This window comes from Cryptotermes secundus, unplaced genomic scaffold (assembly GCF_002891405.2).
Source record: "Cryptotermes secundus unplaced genomic scaffold, Csec_1.0 scaffold24, whole genome shotgun sequence".
Classification (NCBI taxonomy): domain Eukaryota; kingdom Metazoa; phylum Arthropoda; class Insecta; order Blattodea; family Kalotermitidae; genus Cryptotermes; species Cryptotermes secundus.
This window is the reverse complement of record NW_019718270.1, coordinates 151,592-171,147: the sequence shown is the minus strand read 5'-3', so window position 1 is coordinate 171,147 and position 19,556 is coordinate 151,592. Positions and strand designations below refer to the sequence as shown.

Below are 19,556 nucleotides of genomic sequence, written 5' to 3'. Positions count from 1 at the left end.
TTTTTTGAGAATTCCACATGAAGGCAACATTCCGGCAGATGACGCAGGTGGGAAGACAGACACTCCATGCAGATGGTGGCCAAAAATTATATAAGTAGGACATTATTTTCTACCTTAAAAATGTATTTCAAATAACGTCCGCACGCGCGGACTTTGCGACACCACATGGCGTCATTCGTACCGCTGCCTTTACTATCTGCGACGACATACGTTGTCTTTAGTCGTTTAAAGGTTAATATTCTTTTGTCAATAAATGCATAGCTGAATTGAATGACATAAATTGGATACTGGCTTACAATTTTTACGTCTCATTCTACTAATGGTCTCATGTGTAACATGAACTTGCATTATTACCAAATTGTTTGTGTACATCAGTGTTAAAGTCTTAATGGTGTTCAGTATTTTTTGTGATCAATTTTGTAATGTTTTCTTCAGATATAAATACTAGAGGCCAGCTATCTGATTGAATAGACTCCCAGTTATCCAGTATCCAAGCATATGGAATTCTCATCCATGTGGCAAAAATTTTGAAGACAAATTACATTTTAATAAAGTTACCAAAAACAAATTTGTGATGTGCATATGTTCACCTGCCATATGGCAATTCTTGGAGCCACCACTAGCAGCACTGCCCCTCACCCTCCCTAATAGAGGTAAAGCTATCCCTGTAACAGGCCATGAAGGCCCATAGGGCTGTGAGACATCTGAGACTCCCACATTCTCTAAACAGTCAGCTCAAAGATGGCAGTGAGGTTGTCAGCCTTACGTGGCAGCCACCCATCAATCCAAGGAAGATTCCCAGTACTCATTTCTGTTAGAGGCTGAGTCAACCTCAGGGCCATAGTGCAACTGGAAGAATTAGGTCAAATGAAATATCCAGTGACCTCATTGCGAATCAGGCTTGTAGCATAGTGCCTCAACCAACTATGCTACTACAAGAGGCTAATTATATTTGTGGTCTCATTGTGGCATGTATATATGAAATCTTTCGCCCATTGATCTGCTTTGTCACCTAGAAAGACTTCTGTGAGAGAACCAAAGTGAAAACATGATATAACATGAATGGACAGAGCGTTGTTAGTTAACTAACCGTTAAACACCTTGTGATGGAATACACTCAAGGCAACAATAGCACGGCATTTTCTATGCGGTTGGCGCCATGACCACTGCTATGCGGTGAACACTTCTCTGCAACAATATAGGCTGTTTTCTATGCTTGGTCAGTGCAGAAGCTATATAACGAGATTCCAGAAATAATCAAGGCAGTGTTTTGCATATTTGAGGTTTTAAGTGCCAGTGATAAAATGGAGGATTCAGCAGTTGAGAGAACAAGGACAAGAATGGAGCATGAATTGTGAAGATTAATTGAGAGCGAATCGGAACCAGGAATATAAGAGAATACACGAGGTCAGCCTGTGAGGATTTAGCATGTGATTTGAAGACTTTACATGTGCTATAGTGCAGTGGTATTAGGAATGTGTGATTTAGGGACCCTGTTATAGTTCTCGTGTTATGAAGTTGTGAAGAATACTGCAGATAGGCTGAAGAGATCAGTGTGTAGTGATTGTAAATTGCATAAATCAGAAACAGTGTTATAGTTAATTGTAGTTATGACCTGTAGGTTGCTAATGAAACCAATTACCAATCCAAACCTGCATCTCAGTCGCCTAAACATGTTACAGTATTACTTTAACTTTGTATTGCATTTCTGTAAGAGTTTTTCTCTTGCTGTCAGCACATCCATCTAACCAGCACACTCCATTCCCTGTACATGATAGGCAACAGGAAGTTTACTGTTTTTATTTACTTNGTTGTGAAGAATACTGCAGATAGGCTGAAGAGATTAGTGTGTAGTGTGTAGTGAGGGTAAATTGCATAAATCAGAAACAGTGTTATAGTTAATTGTAGTTATGACCTGTAGGTTGCTAATGAAACCAATTACCAATCCAAACCTGCATCTCAGTCGCCTAAACATGTTACAGTATTACTTTAACTTTGTATTGCATTTCTGTAAGAGTTTTTCTCTTGCTGTCAGCACATCCATCTAACCAGCACACTCCATTCCCTGTACATGATAGGCAACAGGAAGTTTACTGTTTTTATTTACTTATTATATGTCGCTTGCTTCCCACCGCGGTGGCCCGGATTCGATCCTGGGTCTGGTCAAGTGGGATTTGTGGTGGACAATGTGACGCTGGGGTGGGTTTTCTCTGAATACTTTGGTTCCCCCGCCAGTCTTCATTGCACCAAATTCTCCATCATCATAATCACCCAGGGTTAGGTACAATGGGCCAATCAGTGGCCGCTGTGCCGAGTGGACCCAGTTGGACTCCACCCACTAAGCAAATTTTACTTATTATATATTGCATATTCCAGTTGCTTGTTGGCTACATAGAAGATTGTTTAAAGGGTGGAAATCTCATAGAAGAGGTTGGGCTTCATCCAAACACAGCAGGAGAGAGAGGGTTGAAGCTTTTAGTGGTGAGTATATAAAGATATACTATATATAAATATACATATTGTATATTGTTTTGAAACATGATAATGTGTTTCTTGATATAAGCCTTTTCCAAATTAAAACCACCTTAAGTCCTTAATGTCTGATACACTTTGTTTTAAAGGTTGTAGGACTGGATTAGCAAACATTTTGGAATTTGTTGGTAGTCAGACCAATAACATGCTATTATTGTTATGTAATCTCCCCCAAAATAATTTTTATGCATTTTTGATAGTGATATTATTATGCGGGTTGATATAGTCTGTAGCAAAACAGCTTCTACAGTTATGTGATTGGCTTACACATATATACTTATTATGCTGTATGAACTGCTGGAGATATGTAGCATTGAATGAAATATCGTAGGATGTTCATAAATGTAAAACAGGAAGGATGAAAGAGGAAGCTGCCATAGCTAATTTAAGGCATTGGACTATAAGGACAAAGATATTCTGAAAAACCACAGCCTGGATTCAAACAGGATACCTCCCAAATCCAAAGCAGATATGTTTCAGCTATGCTAGTCTGTCCAGGCCAGTAACATAGATGCCATATTACTCTGAATATGAGACAAATCCAGTTTTTAAATGTTGGCTTTAGGAAATAAATTAGAAAGATGCACATTCCTCAAATTTAAGATGCACCTCAATTTTTAACAGGAAAAATGAATGAATGTCTGTCTTAGATTCAGAGTAATGTGGTATGACATATTAGTACTATTCCTATCTTTTTTTTTCCTTTCCAGATGCTGTCTTTTGTGTTTCCTTGTCATTTTCTTCACGAAGATGTTCTTCATCATCTTGCTTCATTTCTTAACATGGAAGATGAAACAGTGGCTCCATTAGTTCTTTCTGTTTTTACCTTCCTTGGCAAATACAAACCAATAGGTAAATGTAACGTTTAAGGTTCCTATATTGTTTTCTCATACAAATGTTATTGATAGTGTATGTATTTTAGATCTTATATTTTAAGGTTTTTTGGACTGTCATAAAACTGGAGGTCAATAGCACTTGACCTCCAGTTTCCTGGATTCACTGGCCGCTCCCCCCTCCCTTAGCACCAACACCATATATGGCCTTAATCGCTCTCCACTGCTCCTATTGGTCCGCTCTCCCTAACCACCCCTTCTGCCTACTTCCTATATAAAGCAGCGCCTTTCACTTCCTAATCATTACAGCTACTGCTCTCTGCATTCACAAGCCATTCACCTGCTCTGAAGATGGAGGAGATACGTTCCTCCAAAATGTCAGCCAAAACAAAGAATACATGGCACCAAAACCCAGAAGACGACTTTCTTCATAGTCATCGCCGTGAAAACCTCAAAACTTACATATCTTTTTAATATTTTAAGACTCTTATATGTTTTAATTACTTTTTTAATATGTTTTTAAAGCAGTATAAAACCACAACCACTTAATCTGTGCATATAAAGGTGATAAATGAAAGGGAAGAAGCACACAATGATAAGTACAATATATGGATCCATTTAGGAAGCATAATTCAATAGTATAATGTCAATATATTGCCTGATGATGGCTCCATGAGCTAAACATATTGTGACATTGTATGACCAGTGATCTCAGTTATACACAGTGAAATGTGAACGAGTTGTTCGAAAGTTGTGTTTGACAGGACAAACAAGACTCATATATGTAGTAGTAGAAATTGCAGTCTCACAGAATACACACTTCTGCAATAAAATTGTGCTCGGTACAGTATAACACACCAGCAAGGAAATAGTACTGTAATAAATATTACTAGTAGAAATATCCATGTTCTGAATACTCCTGCATGTTACAAGTTGGCTTTCCATAGTCTGACACTGTAAAATCACTGCAATTGGTATGCTGCTGTTACAAATTTATGGAAAATCATCTTATTTCACTTCCTCCTCTATCCTTAGGAAGAAGATTTCTATTATGAAGAAAATGTTATTTCTTCTCTCTGCATGGTGGTCTTGCTCATATATCTCATTTTAATATCAATTTGATGTTGTGAAGTCTTAGCTTTCTTAACATGTTCACTGCCATGTACCTGTACTGAAATTTTAACATTTTAACATTTCTCCACAAAAACTGGATCCTTAACTTATTTCATCTGAAATGGAAATGAAATACAACAATTTAAAAATAACTGGCAGTTGCTGCATGTTTCAGCTCCTTAAAGCCTCAGCAATGTACTCTTGCAATTTTTTTGCACTTGATTAACACGTTTAGGAGAAAATGACATTTACTAAGGGTGTTCCATATATAATGCCTCCTATTTTTTTTATTGAAAACTACAACGGATACAGAAATCATAATAATGCAGTTAAATAGAGCAAGATTTCAGCTACTTAAGCTATTTTTCCACATAATCACCATCATTCATTATGCACTTTTGCCATCGATGAACAAGAGCCTGTATGCCGTGCCCATAAAAGTCTGCTCCAGCAAAGGCTAGCCACTTTCTTACAGCTGCAATGACAGCATCGTCTGGAAAACATTGCCCACGTAGTCCGTCTTTCATGGGCCCAAAGAGATGGAAGTCTGAAAGTGCTAAATTGGGGCTATAAGGTGGATGTGGTAGGACAGTCCAGCCAAACTTTGCAATGTGTGCGGTGGTCGCCAAACTGGTATGGGGTTTAGTGTTATCGTGTTGCAAGTGAAAGGTTGTCTGCTTCTCTGGCCTGACTCGGGAAATATGGGCTTTCAGCTTAGTCAGCGTTGTCTTGTAGCGTCCAGAATTGACAGTCCCTGGTCGTTATCTGCTGATCTGTTCAGATGAGGCGCTGTTCATTGTGAGGAGTGGCAGCTGAGCAGGGACGCCCATGGCGTGGCTTGTCGTGCACTTCACTTTCGCCACTGTTGAAACGCACTACCCACCGAATCACTGTGCTGACATCCACTGTGTTGTCTCCGTACACCTTTAGCAAGTGTCGATGGATGTCAATGGGTACAATTTTTTCGGCAGTTAGAAATTCAATAACACATTTCTCTTTCATACACACTTCTATGCCAGGCGCCATTTTGGTAGACTGCTCTGCTGTCGCTATCTCTCACACGACAACCAAATTAACAGTGCATTGGCGGGAAGGTTCAGCCTTTACTACAACACCACCAACATCCAGCTCAGACGTTACATATTAACACAAAAAAATAGGAGGCATTATATACGGAATGCACCACGTATTTACACAGTGGCAACGGATTGTCAGTTGATTGATTGGCACAAGGTAAACCTTAACCTTCCAGGCGATGGGATAGGCAGTGGATACACTTTCATTACTTTACTTGTTGATGCTTCAGGAGAGCTGTTTGGTGATCTCATGCGAGAGTTGGTGCCCATTTGTAAGGAGTTTGCTGTAACAGGTACAGCAAAACAAGCAAAGCAAGCTATCCGTTGCTTGTATGTTAATCTTGCACATGGGCAGGATGCAGTGTTTTCAGAAATATTAGAGGTAAGATAGGTTCTTCTTTTCTTATGGTAGAAACCTCATTTTACTCATATTTTATTTACACTATCACATTTTAGAAAGGTTGACCAAGTGTGCCAGAAGGTTATTTTGCTTCTGCTGTGTTTTGTTCTACATTTCTCTTGGTTTACTGGAACATTATACATTTTTGATGCAACCAAGAATAAGTATTATTAGTAGGGAAATGTGTTAGTTAGAAATCCTATGTTATTTTTAGAGGTATTTTTAAGTAGAGCAGCAACATATAAATGTGAATGGTGTCTTTAAATCATGATTCAGCTACACCTTTAGAGTAGTTAAGATCAGAATTTCCATAAATTTTATGAACACCTCTCCCCTCTTCTGCTGGTGCCTTTCTTTTTATGTCTTGAGAGCCAAAATGACAAATACATTTAAATTTTACACACATATGCTCACACATACTGAAACACATTCCCTCTGGCTATCTCCATATCTGGGCATAGATGTAAGGTTAATATTACACTCTGTTATAAGGTAACAGGACATGAGGATGTGAACCATTTTTTGGAGTACAGAGGAAAAAGGATGTGAGGGTGCAAACTATTTTTTGGAGTACAGATTCTATCTGTTAAATTTGTCAGATTTAATCACAAAGTATTGCACCGTCACCATGTTTCTAATTGTTTTTATAAACAGTATTTCATAAGTAACTGTGCACCTTTAGGTTCCATATAAGACAAAATTCTTGACTGCTTAACCAACTTCAAGCTTCTGTACAGGGGCTCTATTTGGTAGAGTTAGTTTACATTTGCAGCACACATGAAATTTGGATGTACTTAACAATATATTGTTTTATTTATTTTATTTTATACACAACGTGTTTGTATGTGGACAGCTTATAATCATTATTGCTAAACATGTCTACATCCCCAAAATTTTTCCACAGAAACTTAATGAAGTCGCAAATAATCCTGAAATTGTGAAATAAAGAAATAAATATGTCTTTTTTTTTTTTGCCTAACTCTAACACAGTTGTGTTTTATGCATTGAACACATGTACATATGTGTTTAGCACTTCACTGTATTATCACTGTAGGAATCTAAAGATGCCCAAAATGTTATGTGAGAAACGGTGCATATATCCGCCATCACACAGCCTTCTGTAAAACTATTACAAATTATATACAGCATCTTAATATTAGTAGCTACATGTTCTAACCTTTGAGGTCGTCATCAGGTTACATTATATGGCGCTGTTAATTGCATAAGTTGCTAATATTGGCCGATGTATTGGTAAATTTTGTTACTAGATTTATATTTAAAATTTAAAAACTCTTATCTGAAATTAACAAAGTTTTAAAATTGTGATATATATTAAATCATGCTACCCAACAGTTATATTGTAGGGGCACACAGTAGCATAGTTGGTTGAGGCATTATGCTACAAGCCGGAAGGTTACAAGTTCAAGTCCCGATGAGGTCATTGGATTTTTATCAATTGACCTAATCCTTCCAGCTGCACTATGGCCCTGGGATCGACTCAGCCTCTAACAGAAATGAGTACCAGGAATTAATTAAATAATTTTCCTGGGGAGTAAAGCGTGGCCAGCGCATAAAGCTGACAACCTTATGGCCATCTTTGAGCTGATTGTCTGGATACTGTGGGACCCTCAGCGTCTCACAACCCTATGGGCCTTGATGGCCTGTTACAGGGATAGCTTTACTTACTTTACTTACTTACTCAACAATTATAGCACTTTGTATATTTGTGAGTGGACTCTTTTGACCATGTCTCACCCTTCTTACAATGTCTCAAGTTATTTACTGTTGTGAACATTTCATTAGAATACGTTGCAACCTGACAGTGACCTTTTAGGTTGAAACATGTAGCTACTGGCACTAAGATGTAATTTATAATAATAATACAAGATTGTGTGTGGTGGTATGTGTATGTATACTGAGTCAAAGAATACAGCATGATGCTCTAAGTATAATACTGTGTGAGAAGATCACACAAAAATTTAATTTCCTTTAGTAGTTTGTTGGGAATTGTTGCTTTAGTGGAACATTGCCAGAAAGCTGAACATCTGTTGTAAGGCGTTTTGGATGATGAGGATAGTGATAATTGTAACAGGCATTTGTTGACTTACTGTTGCGTAATCTGAGTTTTGGATCAGAATATTGGGAAAAATCAGGATCAAAAAAATTTTGGTGTCAGGAAAGTTAACAGGTTTCCATTTTGGAAACTCGTTGAATATTTTTTTATGTTTTCTGGACAGCTATAATTTTGTGTGTTGATTTGTCTCCATCTTTATGGGAGCAGTGATATTGTTTGTCACAAAAGACAAAGCCATATTTAAAAGTTGTTCTGCTAATACAGTTGTATATTCTGTGAACATACCTGTAACTTCTAAAGTTGATTTCCATCCCAGATCCCATTTAATTGTTTTGAATATTTAACAGTTAAGTGGAAACCATGAATACAAATTTAGTGTTTATTGTCCATTCCTATGAATTTCTTTATTGATGTCATTTTCTCTATGTTTAGTTATGTAAATTGCATTTATTTACTTTTTTGATTTTACATTCACATTACAAACTTTATGCAATTTGTTTCAGAGAATAAAAGAAAATCTTAATCCTAGTTCACAACACTTCAGGACGGCTATTGTTGCTTTGGGGCATATTGCATACAATTTGCCTGACAAATATCCTGTCCACATAAAGAACATAGTCTCTCGGAAGGTAATGTTTATGTTCGAGTCATGTAGTCAGTGGATAATCTTACATTGCATTCTGTTATAACCACATCTCACTTTTAAACTGGTATTTATGATAAAGTAATTTTGACAGTGTGATTGACTGAAATCAATAATGAATGTTAAAGTAACATGACATTGAGATTCCCACAACAGTAATATTAAGATTACTGTTCTAGCCACTCCTTGCTGGTTTAGTTGCTACATTGGTTTGATAGCATGACAGGTACTGCAGCCCTCTGTTGTTGCCTGCTGCTTTCATTATATTCCAGGCTGCTTGTTGGTGATATGGTAATAGTGTCTCTTCTCAGGAGAAGATATAGTCTTAAAAAGTATGTACCTTAAATGTACAGTGTTTGTTTAAACCTTGTTTTTTCTGACATTCTGTGATTATTCAGATTTGTATGCATGAAAGAGCTGTGTTGTTAGTTTGGGCGTGAGGGCTGAAAATTGGATCTGCGGTATAAATAAATACTTGTCCTCAACTATTGCACTAATATTCATAAATGTAGGTGATCTTTGAAGAAAATTCAAATGCCATTCGAAGCTAAAGTAATTTAAATTGGATCAGCGATGCCATGTTGACATGTGTATAGATTGCCATTGTGCATAGTTCATACCCTTACTTTAAGGTAGGTATGTTGGAGTTTCTCATAGTTTGTATAAGGTATGTGATTGAGTATACGTAAGAACTTGAGAATTACAGGAAAAAACATCAGTGTCTGTGCAAAACCTGCATGAGGTTGGCAACACTGGTTTGTGTTTGTGAAAATCATTGTGTTGAAATTATCGTTGTGGGGTAGGAAAGTGAAAAATGTATGGAGATGAAAAAGTTTGATATATTATGTATGAGATAAAAGAGGATGTAATGTTTCATAGGAAAAGCATCATGAAATCACCCACAGTGCTGAAATTCATAGCACAGACTTCAAAGAAATTGCAGATATATAGCAGCATTTTTGTTTGTTCCCAATAGAACAAGTTATTCCTGGCAGAATTTTTAATTTACTTTATAAATATACAAAGTGTACAGTTCATCATCAGACTGGTGCTGTAGTTGATGTGACACTGTTGTAACATAGACCTGCTGCAGTAGCCAGTAATTCATGATTTTTTAGCTGTAGTTTAATTTACTTTATTAGAGAAGAGCCTCGAAGCGACATCCCTCTGCTTAAAGGTAGAACTGCTTGGATTGGTCTTTGGGATGGCCCATTCAAAGATCTGTACCCAGACAGCACAACACACAGAAAAAATGTGACAGACATCCATGCACGAGTTTCAGATCCACAGTTCCAGTGTTCAAGTGGTCAAAGACATTATGCACCTTAGGCCACATGTCTACTGTGATCAACTTAATTTTGTAACCAGTTAATATAAATTTATTGGATAGACGTGAAAATATGAAAGATGTAGTTTATTCTGTAGGTAAGGTACCCCCTTTTGTGCATATACTTTGTGTTTAAGAAGGTACCTGCCTTGTAATATAGTTTTCTCTTAAATCCCATCATACTATCTTGCGGTGGAGTGACTGTAGACAGGGTTTGGATTCATAATTGGATTTATTGAATACATACAAATTATAGCTATAAGTAAGTATAGTGCTATTGCTAATTCACACATTCTGCAGTTCACTACAGCACAGATTGGGTCTTCTTAGTGTACTGCATCTTCACCAGTTATCTGGTGATGGCTCCCAATGCCATAGTTCCCTCAGCTTGTGTGTTCCATGCCTTACGTCCTCACGAGCTGTCACCTATCTCACAAGTAACTCAGCATTGCTACACAGTGACTTCAACAGTGAGGGTTGCTCTACCTTCCATACCTCTTGTCAGGGGTGACTGTCTCACAGCAACTTCAAATTCAGGCTGGTCTGTCTGCCTGCGTATTCTCTCTAGATTTCTGTCTAAACTCTCAACTTCATTTCTCCAGATATAGCCCTCTACAGACCCAACAGAAAACACCACCCCTCTGTTGATGTGGGTGACATGGTATCACGTGTTCCATTATAGCAACACTGTCTGCTTGGCATCAGGCCCTGCTTCCTACAGCTCTCGTATTGTCACATCATGTCACTGAAGACTCAGGCATGACCCCCTGTTGTGTGTAAGAGCGGCCATGGTCACTGACTTGGTAGCCATAGAAATGTGTTTACAGAACTGGTGCCTCTCAGTGGCTGCTTGTACTGATGAAACTGTTTGACTTTCAGCAGACAGGCCACAATATTTTTGTTAAAATCTTTGCATCATACCTCTCTGTCCATGCAATTATGACTGCAGCATTGTGATGCAAACTAATGAGCTGTCTTTTGAGGCAAGATCTGAAAATGAACATATAATACATATTTTCAGTGTTTTTCAAGTGAAAAATCCTGACCCGTGTATGGGTTGCAATGTGCAGTGCCTGGTGTGAAAATGGAAATTTTGAATATAAGTTCCTGGACTAGGTCAAAAAAGAAACGCTGACTTAACTTACTCAATTTTGGCTTCCATCTCCTTCAAAATAGTCTCCTTGGGAACTCATACAGTGATCACATCATTTTTTCCACTCTTCAAAAGCACCATGGAAGTCATTTTTCTTAATGCTGTTGAGTACCACTTGCGATTCCCTTTGGATGTCAGATACTGATTCAAAATGTCATCCCTTCAGTTTAATTTTCAATTTGGGAAAGAAAGCGAAATCACAGGGGCTAAGTCCACCAAGTAGGGAGGATGAGGAATGATAACTGTGTTGTTGTTAGTCACAAACTGTGTGGTTTTCAGGAACGTGTGGGAGGTCACATTGTTGTGATGGAGTCACTTGTGGTTGTGCCAAAGTTCTGGTCTTTTTCGTTATACATTTTCTCTCAAGCGTCTCAGAACGTCACAGTATGAGTAAAAGTAAAGAGTTGAGTGTAGTGTTAGGAGGAACAGATTCAATATGAACAGTCCCTTTCATGTTGAAAAAAACTATGAGCATGCTCTTTTTTGAACTCTGAACCTGCCACACCTTTTTGCTCTTGGTGATTGTAGGGTCTTACACTGTGAGCATTGTTGTTTGTTTCTGGATCATAACCATAAATACAACTTCTGTCACTCATTATGATGCTAGAGATAAAAGTTGGGCCCTCATTAGCCTTCTGTCATAGCTCAAGACACAAGTTTACACAATGCTGCTTTTGATCATTTGTCAAGACTTGGGGATCAAATTTCGTGGCATTGCGGTGCATGTTCAAATTTTCTCTTAAGATCGCCTGGCAAGCTCCATAACTGATCCCAGCAGTGTCTGCAAGCTGATGGATTGTTCAGCGATGGTCTTTGTGGAAGAGTTCTCCAATTTTTTCAACATTTTCTGTCGTTTTGCTGGTGCTTGGTCACCACTCAGAAACTGCTCTGTGACTTAAGGAATGTTCTCCAAATGTCACATGAAGCATTTCAGGAGTTTTGGCAGTAGATTCACTGATCATCATGCAAAACTTAATGCAGACACGTTGCTCGATTTTGCCATCCATCACATACAAAACAAAACACGGAGTCGAAAAAGCTCTCGTGTAAAATAATACATGTTCACAGCGTCATGTCATGTGGTAGACTTGTGCAATAAGGTTGCAGAAGTGTGACCTTGGCCTCCCCTCTTATCTTCTTTCAACAGGCAATTACATAACAATAACAGTCCAGGAACTTTCCCGCACACCTCATGTGTATAAATAAGGTACCTACAGTAATGTGTTAAATTGCGTTGGTAATACCAGTCTAAAATTGTAGCATAGATTCTCATCCTACTCTTAGTGGAAAGGACTCATAACCGGTTCATTGCAGGATCACCTTTCATTATTTTGTGCCTGATTTTTTTAATTAAACTTTCATTTTTATAATTTTCTTTCAGTAACTAATAATAAAATGAATGTAGGTTTATTTTGAGTGTGAATTTAGCTTTGCAGGCCAACTTGTATTTCTTTTCTTTTTTCTTTCAGGTTGTAAAAGAATTGTTGGTGAAAGAGAGTGGAGTTAGTTCAGATCTCTTGGGTAGTGAAGTAGAATGGTGCAGAGAGGAAGAACTGCCTGAAGAAACTCGGTGTAAGGTATGTAACAAGGACCTGATTTTTGTCTGCTGATTGTGGCATGCTGTGTATCTTGAAGACCCTCTTGATTTTCATTAAGGAATGTGAGTGGTGATTGGTGAGCAGGTTTTCTTCAAATTATTTTATGTTTAATGTGGATTTTTTTAAATTAATGTTTGAATTCTGAATAAAGCTGCCTGTTGCCAGTATCTGTTGTATCCATGAGAAATTATGCTTTGGCTAAGTGGTTTCATCTTTTTTTACAGTGAAACCTGTAATTAACCTTTGTTTGGGGGACAAGTTTTATACCTTAAATGGATTTAAATCTGAAACGGGGGTTTTGGAACACAAAAGCCTAAAATGACAGACATCCTCAATTAAGTAATAGCTTAGGAAAATGAAAGTAATTAATAGTAGAACTTACATAAAAATGTACAAAAGAAACATGACAGTTGATTGCTTAAAACATTAATTTCACATACTACAGTTTCAGACAGGGACAATATTACATACAGATTTCCAGAGGGGACATACTGCAATGTTTCAGATTTATCACAGTCATGTATAGTTCTGAATAACACATCATACATTACAAAATATTTATCCCAAAGCAGACACAGAATTACAAAATGTAAATCACACGTTGGAAGTCTGCAAACAAACTTAGGAAGAGAATCTGCAGTCACAGCTGGAAAGAAGAGTATTTATTTTAAAATATGGAAGCTTATATTATATCGCATTAATAAATAAGACTGAATTAAATTGCAGCTATGCATTATGTTGGAAAATGGGAAGTTGCAGTGTCATGTGAGACTATACTATAAATAATGGAGGCATGCATACCCAGCTGGGTTACTGGAAGTAGTTTAGAAGGGCAGTCTGCTCTCTTCGACATATCTGATTGATGAAGAGCAGCTTGCTCTCCAGTTAAGTCAGTCATTACATGCTAGCATCATTAATTTGAAATGAAGTCAACCACTTTTGCACCATCTGAATAACAGCACCTGCCTTAGTAAATGTTGGCATAGGTTGCTCCTCCTATACAACTTGATGCTGCAGTCACAAAATGGAGATGCTATAGAACATTTAGCTTGAGTTCTTATTTTATCTTCATTGCATTTACTGTCTTCTGCACCATTGCTTTTCTGTTCTTGGCCTTCACACAGTTGTAATATAGAGGCTGTAGCATACTGGTGCACTTGGCAAGAAGGAAGGCAACTGTAATGCCTTAGTGGATCAGCTGCACATTTATCCACGAACGTGGTGAGCTTCCTCACAACAGATCAGGGGAATTGCTTTTACCTCTTGAATAATTGTAACTTTCTTGTTTATTGTATGCATTGTTTTCAACGCCACAGCCACTCGTTATTTCAGAATGACTGCCACAAAACAACAGTTCTCACTTTCAGCACAAAGAAACTGCACAGTAACACCATGCACACACTGGCACAAAGACATAGAGGAAGAACAAATAATATGCTGTGCTGTGTGAAAGATGGCCTTGAACAATGCAAGGTTGGCCACATGCAAGTTGAAACACACAAGAAGATTCTCAACACTAAACTGAGATCTGAAATATGCACAAGAGTTGAAATTTCATACATAAAATCTATATAAAACAATAAATTGAGAATGATAATATACTAGATATATGGAACTTAACCTGGGACTTCTAAAAGGTGCACCTTAAATGTGAGAAAACTTAAAATTTGGATCCTGTAAATCAGAATTTCACTGTATATTGGTGGTATGTATGACAGTCAGTAGACCAAATTCAGCTTCATGCAAATTGAACATTAAAATTGAACCGGAAACCCCAGTGCTGTAGAGGTACAGATTATGATGAAATTTAATACTGAAGCTTTTTAATAAAATTAAAATCTAAATTTAATCTTTTCAAATAAGTAATAAACTGAATACACCAAAACCTCTACTCACAATTCTAGAACCTCAAGTTCCTTCATACTGTTTGGCTGCACTTGTGTGGTTAAAATTTTTCGACTCATTTTGTCATATCCAAGTGAATGATTCTGATTGAATGTCTATAGATGGGGCTTGGGATGGTAATTGGATTTATTTCGCACTTATACAGCTCATTACTGCACTTTACAAATCACTGTGGACACACTGAGTCTTCTCAGCCTGCTGTGTCTTCACCAGTCGTTACCTGGTGATGGATCTCAACAATGTCCTCTGCTTCCATGCTCACGTTCTTACTGACTGGTGGGTGTCTCACAGCTGACTCATTGCTCCAACTGTCCTGCTTATAACATTATGGCACGGACTGCACAGAAAGGAACTGTTCCTCTGTTGCTGTATCCATTGTTGCGTTTGCACCCATTTGGATGCCCATGTGATCGCTACTCAGCCATTACATAGCAATGGCTGTTGTTTACAGAGCCATTACTTACCAACAGCTCTTATATAACTGCTTATCTTTCAGTCATTGCCGAACAGTGGGTCCACATGCCACGATACTAATCATAAGAAGACACTGAGGATGATTCTGTAATCATCAAACCACCTTTGTCTATATGTGAATTATTGTAGTTATTGAATGGATGTAATAACGCTTATTGATTGAATGTAATGAAGGCTTGTTGCACCAAATTTCATTGTATCACCATGTAAGGATAATAGCATTCAGAGTGTATTTCAGGTAGGGCTACTCAAATTTCAGCAATATTGTACTGCAGAAATCTGAGAGGTTCAGTTGAAATCTGCCTTAGGGCAATTACCAGATATGTATTTGGCCTAGTCATACAGTCACTGAAAGAAATGAGACAAAATCGTCATGTTCTGCCCTTTTTTAGGAAATACGTAGTCTCTTGCTAAAATTAATGTTGCACAGCCTGCTGCACATTCATGGAATCAGCATGGCTTCAGTGAATTCTTCAGAAGCTCAAAGTTAGCAAAATTGTCCATGTCAAGTTCCCTGGTGATCAAAGGAGATGGTAACCATGGCCATCCTGGCAGATGCTGGAAATTATTTTTCATGATGAGGGATAACATGCATATGTTAATGCTGCATCTCTTCAGCTGTATGCCATAGCTGTTACATTAAGTTTTGTCACAGATAACTTTATTTGCAAATTAATATTGTAGTAATTAGAACTGATGGTAACTGCAATTCAAAAGGGTTCTGAACCAGTTCTGAAAGGTTCTTGTAACCTGTGGTTGTCTGATTCTGATAAACCTCTTTATGACAGTCTAATTCCCGAACTTGTTCAGTCCCAGGTTCCATTTTGGCTGGAAGAGGATGACTTACATTCGCCACTTCACATTCCCATTCTGAGACAGTATCATAGTGAAGATAACAGAAATCCAATGAAAATTGGCAGAAGTTAAATATTCACAATAACATATCCAAATTTTATTTTTGAAGAAATTGGGGACAGACTGAATTCAGGGAATTCTTGCTACCATTCAATTCATAATATTTTACCTTCCCATTTCCTATCTAAAACCCTAAGACTGAAATATATGTAGAAGACTGTACTTTTACCTATTAAAGTGTTTTGCTCCCACAATGGTGTTCAGAGAAATATTGTGGTTTGATGTGTATGAAACATGTTATACTAATGCAGATTATCATGTTATCAGCTTGAAGGACTGAAGACTATGGCACGGTGGCTACTTGGACTGAAAGGTGATGAACTGTCAGCTCAAAAGACTTTCAGAATGTTGAATGCATTCATTGTTAATCAGGGTGACTTGCTTCAACAGGGAAAACTTAGGTATGGTATATGTGTATATGCATGTGTGTTTGCATTATAGAGGTTTTTCTTGTTTTCTAACCTAAGTAATTAATTTGATTCAATTACAGTGAAATATCATTTTTAAGACTGTCTTGAAGGTTAACAATTTAGAACTTTCAAATTAATAAGATCTTAATTTTAACAGATTGAAGTACTGAAACAATTGCTCTGTAACCACAGTAGAATTGAGGTTTAAATAAGAGTAACTCAAGATGACATTCCATTAAAAATTAATTGTAAGGGTCTGTTTGTATTTCCTATATGAATGTAATATAAATATGTTATTTCTTTTAATGTAGTAAAGCAGAACTGGCATGGCTTCGGTTAGGAGCTGGCTGTGCAATGCTTAAAATCTGTGAGCAGAAAGGAGTGGGTGACCAGTTCAATGCAGAGCAGTTTTACCATTTGTCCCTCCTAATGACTGTAAGACTATCACTTTATTATTTGCTCCAACTTATTGTAGTTTTTATAATACAGTGAAACCTGTTTAATGAGGAGTTTTGGCTACATGGAAGTCAGTTTCCCTGGTCCTTGGAATATATAGAAAATCCAAGGTAAAATGACAAGCAATAATTAGAATGTGTGCAACACATGCTTAAAAATAAATAAAGAAAATTCAGCAGAAAATAACATAATTGAATACTATTGTTTTCTGTTTACAAGATTTTGTGTCATAGACAGTCTTCTTTGTCCTCGGCCATTGTGCTCTATAACATATAAGTAAAATGATTAAATTCCGTCAAGTGCAACATTATTCTTTTAATAATAAAGTAGGGCCTTCACATGTTTCAGCAAATAATGGCCATCATTGGAAAGCAGCCAGCACTTCAGAGGAAATACTTCATGCATATTACATGCATGTGTTGCCTTGTAATGTTCAGAACACTAGTATTTAAAATATGTTTTGTTAAAATTAATTGGAATTTTTTTATTAACTATAATTTTGGTATGAATCCTAGTGATGTTCATGTAATATAATAAATTGCTGAGTTTTATATTTGTATTTTCACATATACAGATGCATATTTTATATATTTATGTGCAAAGGTAATATAAGTATATTCATATTGTATTAACTTTTATTTTGTTAGCCAGTAATGATTAATGACTTGCCATACCTTATTGTGTTGCTCCTGTGTCAAATAAAACACAAAGAGAAACGTAATAATAACACCAAAGGCACAAATTGGTGACATTTATATACACAGGAAACTCTATTTGCAAAATTACAATATTATTTAAAAACGTGAACATAATAGCAGCTTTCATAACCACACGGTCAGCAATATACTTAGGAAAACACCTACAACCTACAACCAACAAATACAATCACATGGGGATTTATTAATTAACAAGTGCAGACTGTCACAAATCTTACATAAGTCAACTGGACACTCCTCAAGCATCAAATACAAAAAACATGTTTTGAGTATAAAATGCAACAGGGAGGGCTCCGGGTTCACTGCCAATATTTTAAAAAATACACATCAATATGGGAAAATAGAAGACATTATGGGAACAGTTGATTACTCTAGGAAGAGCTGAAAGTTGAACATAAATGGGAATTTCTACACTTACCTATACAGACACAGTAATACACTAACTTTTAGGCAAGGGCCGCGCCATAGCTCAAGCGGTTAGTTGCTGTCTTCCCACCCCGGCGGCCCAGGTTTGATCCCAGATCTGGCCAAGTGGGATTTGTGGTGGACAAAATGGCACTGGAGTAGGTTTTCTCTGAGTACATTGGTTTCCCCTGCCAGTCTTCATTCCACCAATTGCTCCACAATCACCCTCGCATGTCATCTGAGGCGGGTACAATAGGCCAGAAGTGGCCACAGTACAAGGGACTTAGTCTCACCCCACTAGCAATAAAAAAAACTGGTAGGCAAGATCTAAGGAAAACAGTTGTAGCAATATTATATTTGACACAGCGGGCCAGTACGTGAACACACCCTCATAGAACCACCCACATGCACACAAGCACTCATAGAATCCAAATTACCACGAGACATATGTTTACCGACACGTCACACACAACATCACAACCCCACACATGCACGCACACATGGCAAATCATTAATAATTAGTGGCTAACCTAATAACAAATGTAATATCGAAAATATCTGTTATATTTGCACTAAATATATAAAGTATACATTTTCTATATATGAAGATAATAGCAAATATAGAACTCAGCAATTTATTATAGTTGCAGACAAACTTACTATGAAGGAACACAGCCTTCACTGGGGTTCACAGCAAGATTGTAATTAATCAAAAAATTCCATCACTTTTAACAAAACATATTTTAAATACCAGTGTTTTAACCCTTACAGGACAACACATGCACGTAATACATGTGAAGCATTTCCTTTGAAGTGCTGGTTGCCCACTGATGATGTCCACCATTTGCTTTAAACATGTAAAGGCCTATTTTATTATTAAAAAACGTTATTGCACTTGATGGAATTAAATTATAATTTTACTTGTATGCCTTTTATAACATTCATGTTATAAATGGGAAGGAATTAAGTCCATACACATAATATTTGTGAAATACTGGGAAAAGTGAAGAAGAAAGAAAACTGAAAATGTGAACTGGTCAGTAACAGGGTTGTATACACAGGTAGCATAAATTTCTGGTAGATATTTTGGATAATAAATACATTTGATGTATAGTATTCAGTACATTCTTCAACCAGAAGCAAACACCTGTGTTAGATGGAAAACTGCCTGAAGTATAAACATTTTCAGATGCCATATAAATTCCATTCTAAGCAGGTTTCATTGCATTAAGTTTTTCTAAGTGTTCATTTGCTGTTCCAGTGAATTGATGGCTAATAAAATTGTGACTTAGTTACAGGTCTCACATAATGTAAGGGCAGCATTTAAACTTATAAGTTCATGTTATTCTTGTGTTTTATATTTTATGCAGTGTAATAAATGTTCTTTGATGATTTATATTGACCTCAGTAAGTTCTTGCATATAAATTTAATATAATGAAAAACTTATTCTTAACCGACTTTAATGATCAGCTACCATAGTGCAGTATAATTCTCATTCTTTTAAATCATGTAATTTGATCAGATA

General features: G+C 37.0%; 1 protein-coding gene across 2 annotated transcripts in view; it reads left to right on the top strand.

The window, feature by feature from the left end:
* LOC111866099 (sister chromatid cohesion protein PDS5 homolog B) overlaps positions 1-19,556 on the top strand; it is a 92,141-nt gene that overhangs the window by 36,490 nt on the left and 36,095 nt on the right. For both annotated transcript variants that reach the window (XM_023854814.2, XM_023854728.2), the window contains exons 12-18: positions 2,377-2,481; positions 3,243-3,384; positions 5,785-5,936; positions 8,532-8,657; positions 12,621-12,728; positions 16,311-16,444; positions 16,765-16,888. In XM_023854814.2, coding sequence (XP_023710582.1) covers positions 2,377-2,481; positions 3,243-3,384; positions 5,785-5,936; positions 8,532-8,657; positions 12,621-12,728; positions 16,311-16,444; positions 16,765-16,888 — 891 coding nt within the window. The remainder of the gene's footprint in view (positions 1-2,376; positions 2,482-3,242; positions 3,385-5,784; positions 5,937-8,531; positions 8,658-12,620; positions 12,729-16,310; positions 16,445-16,764; positions 16,889-19,556) is intronic.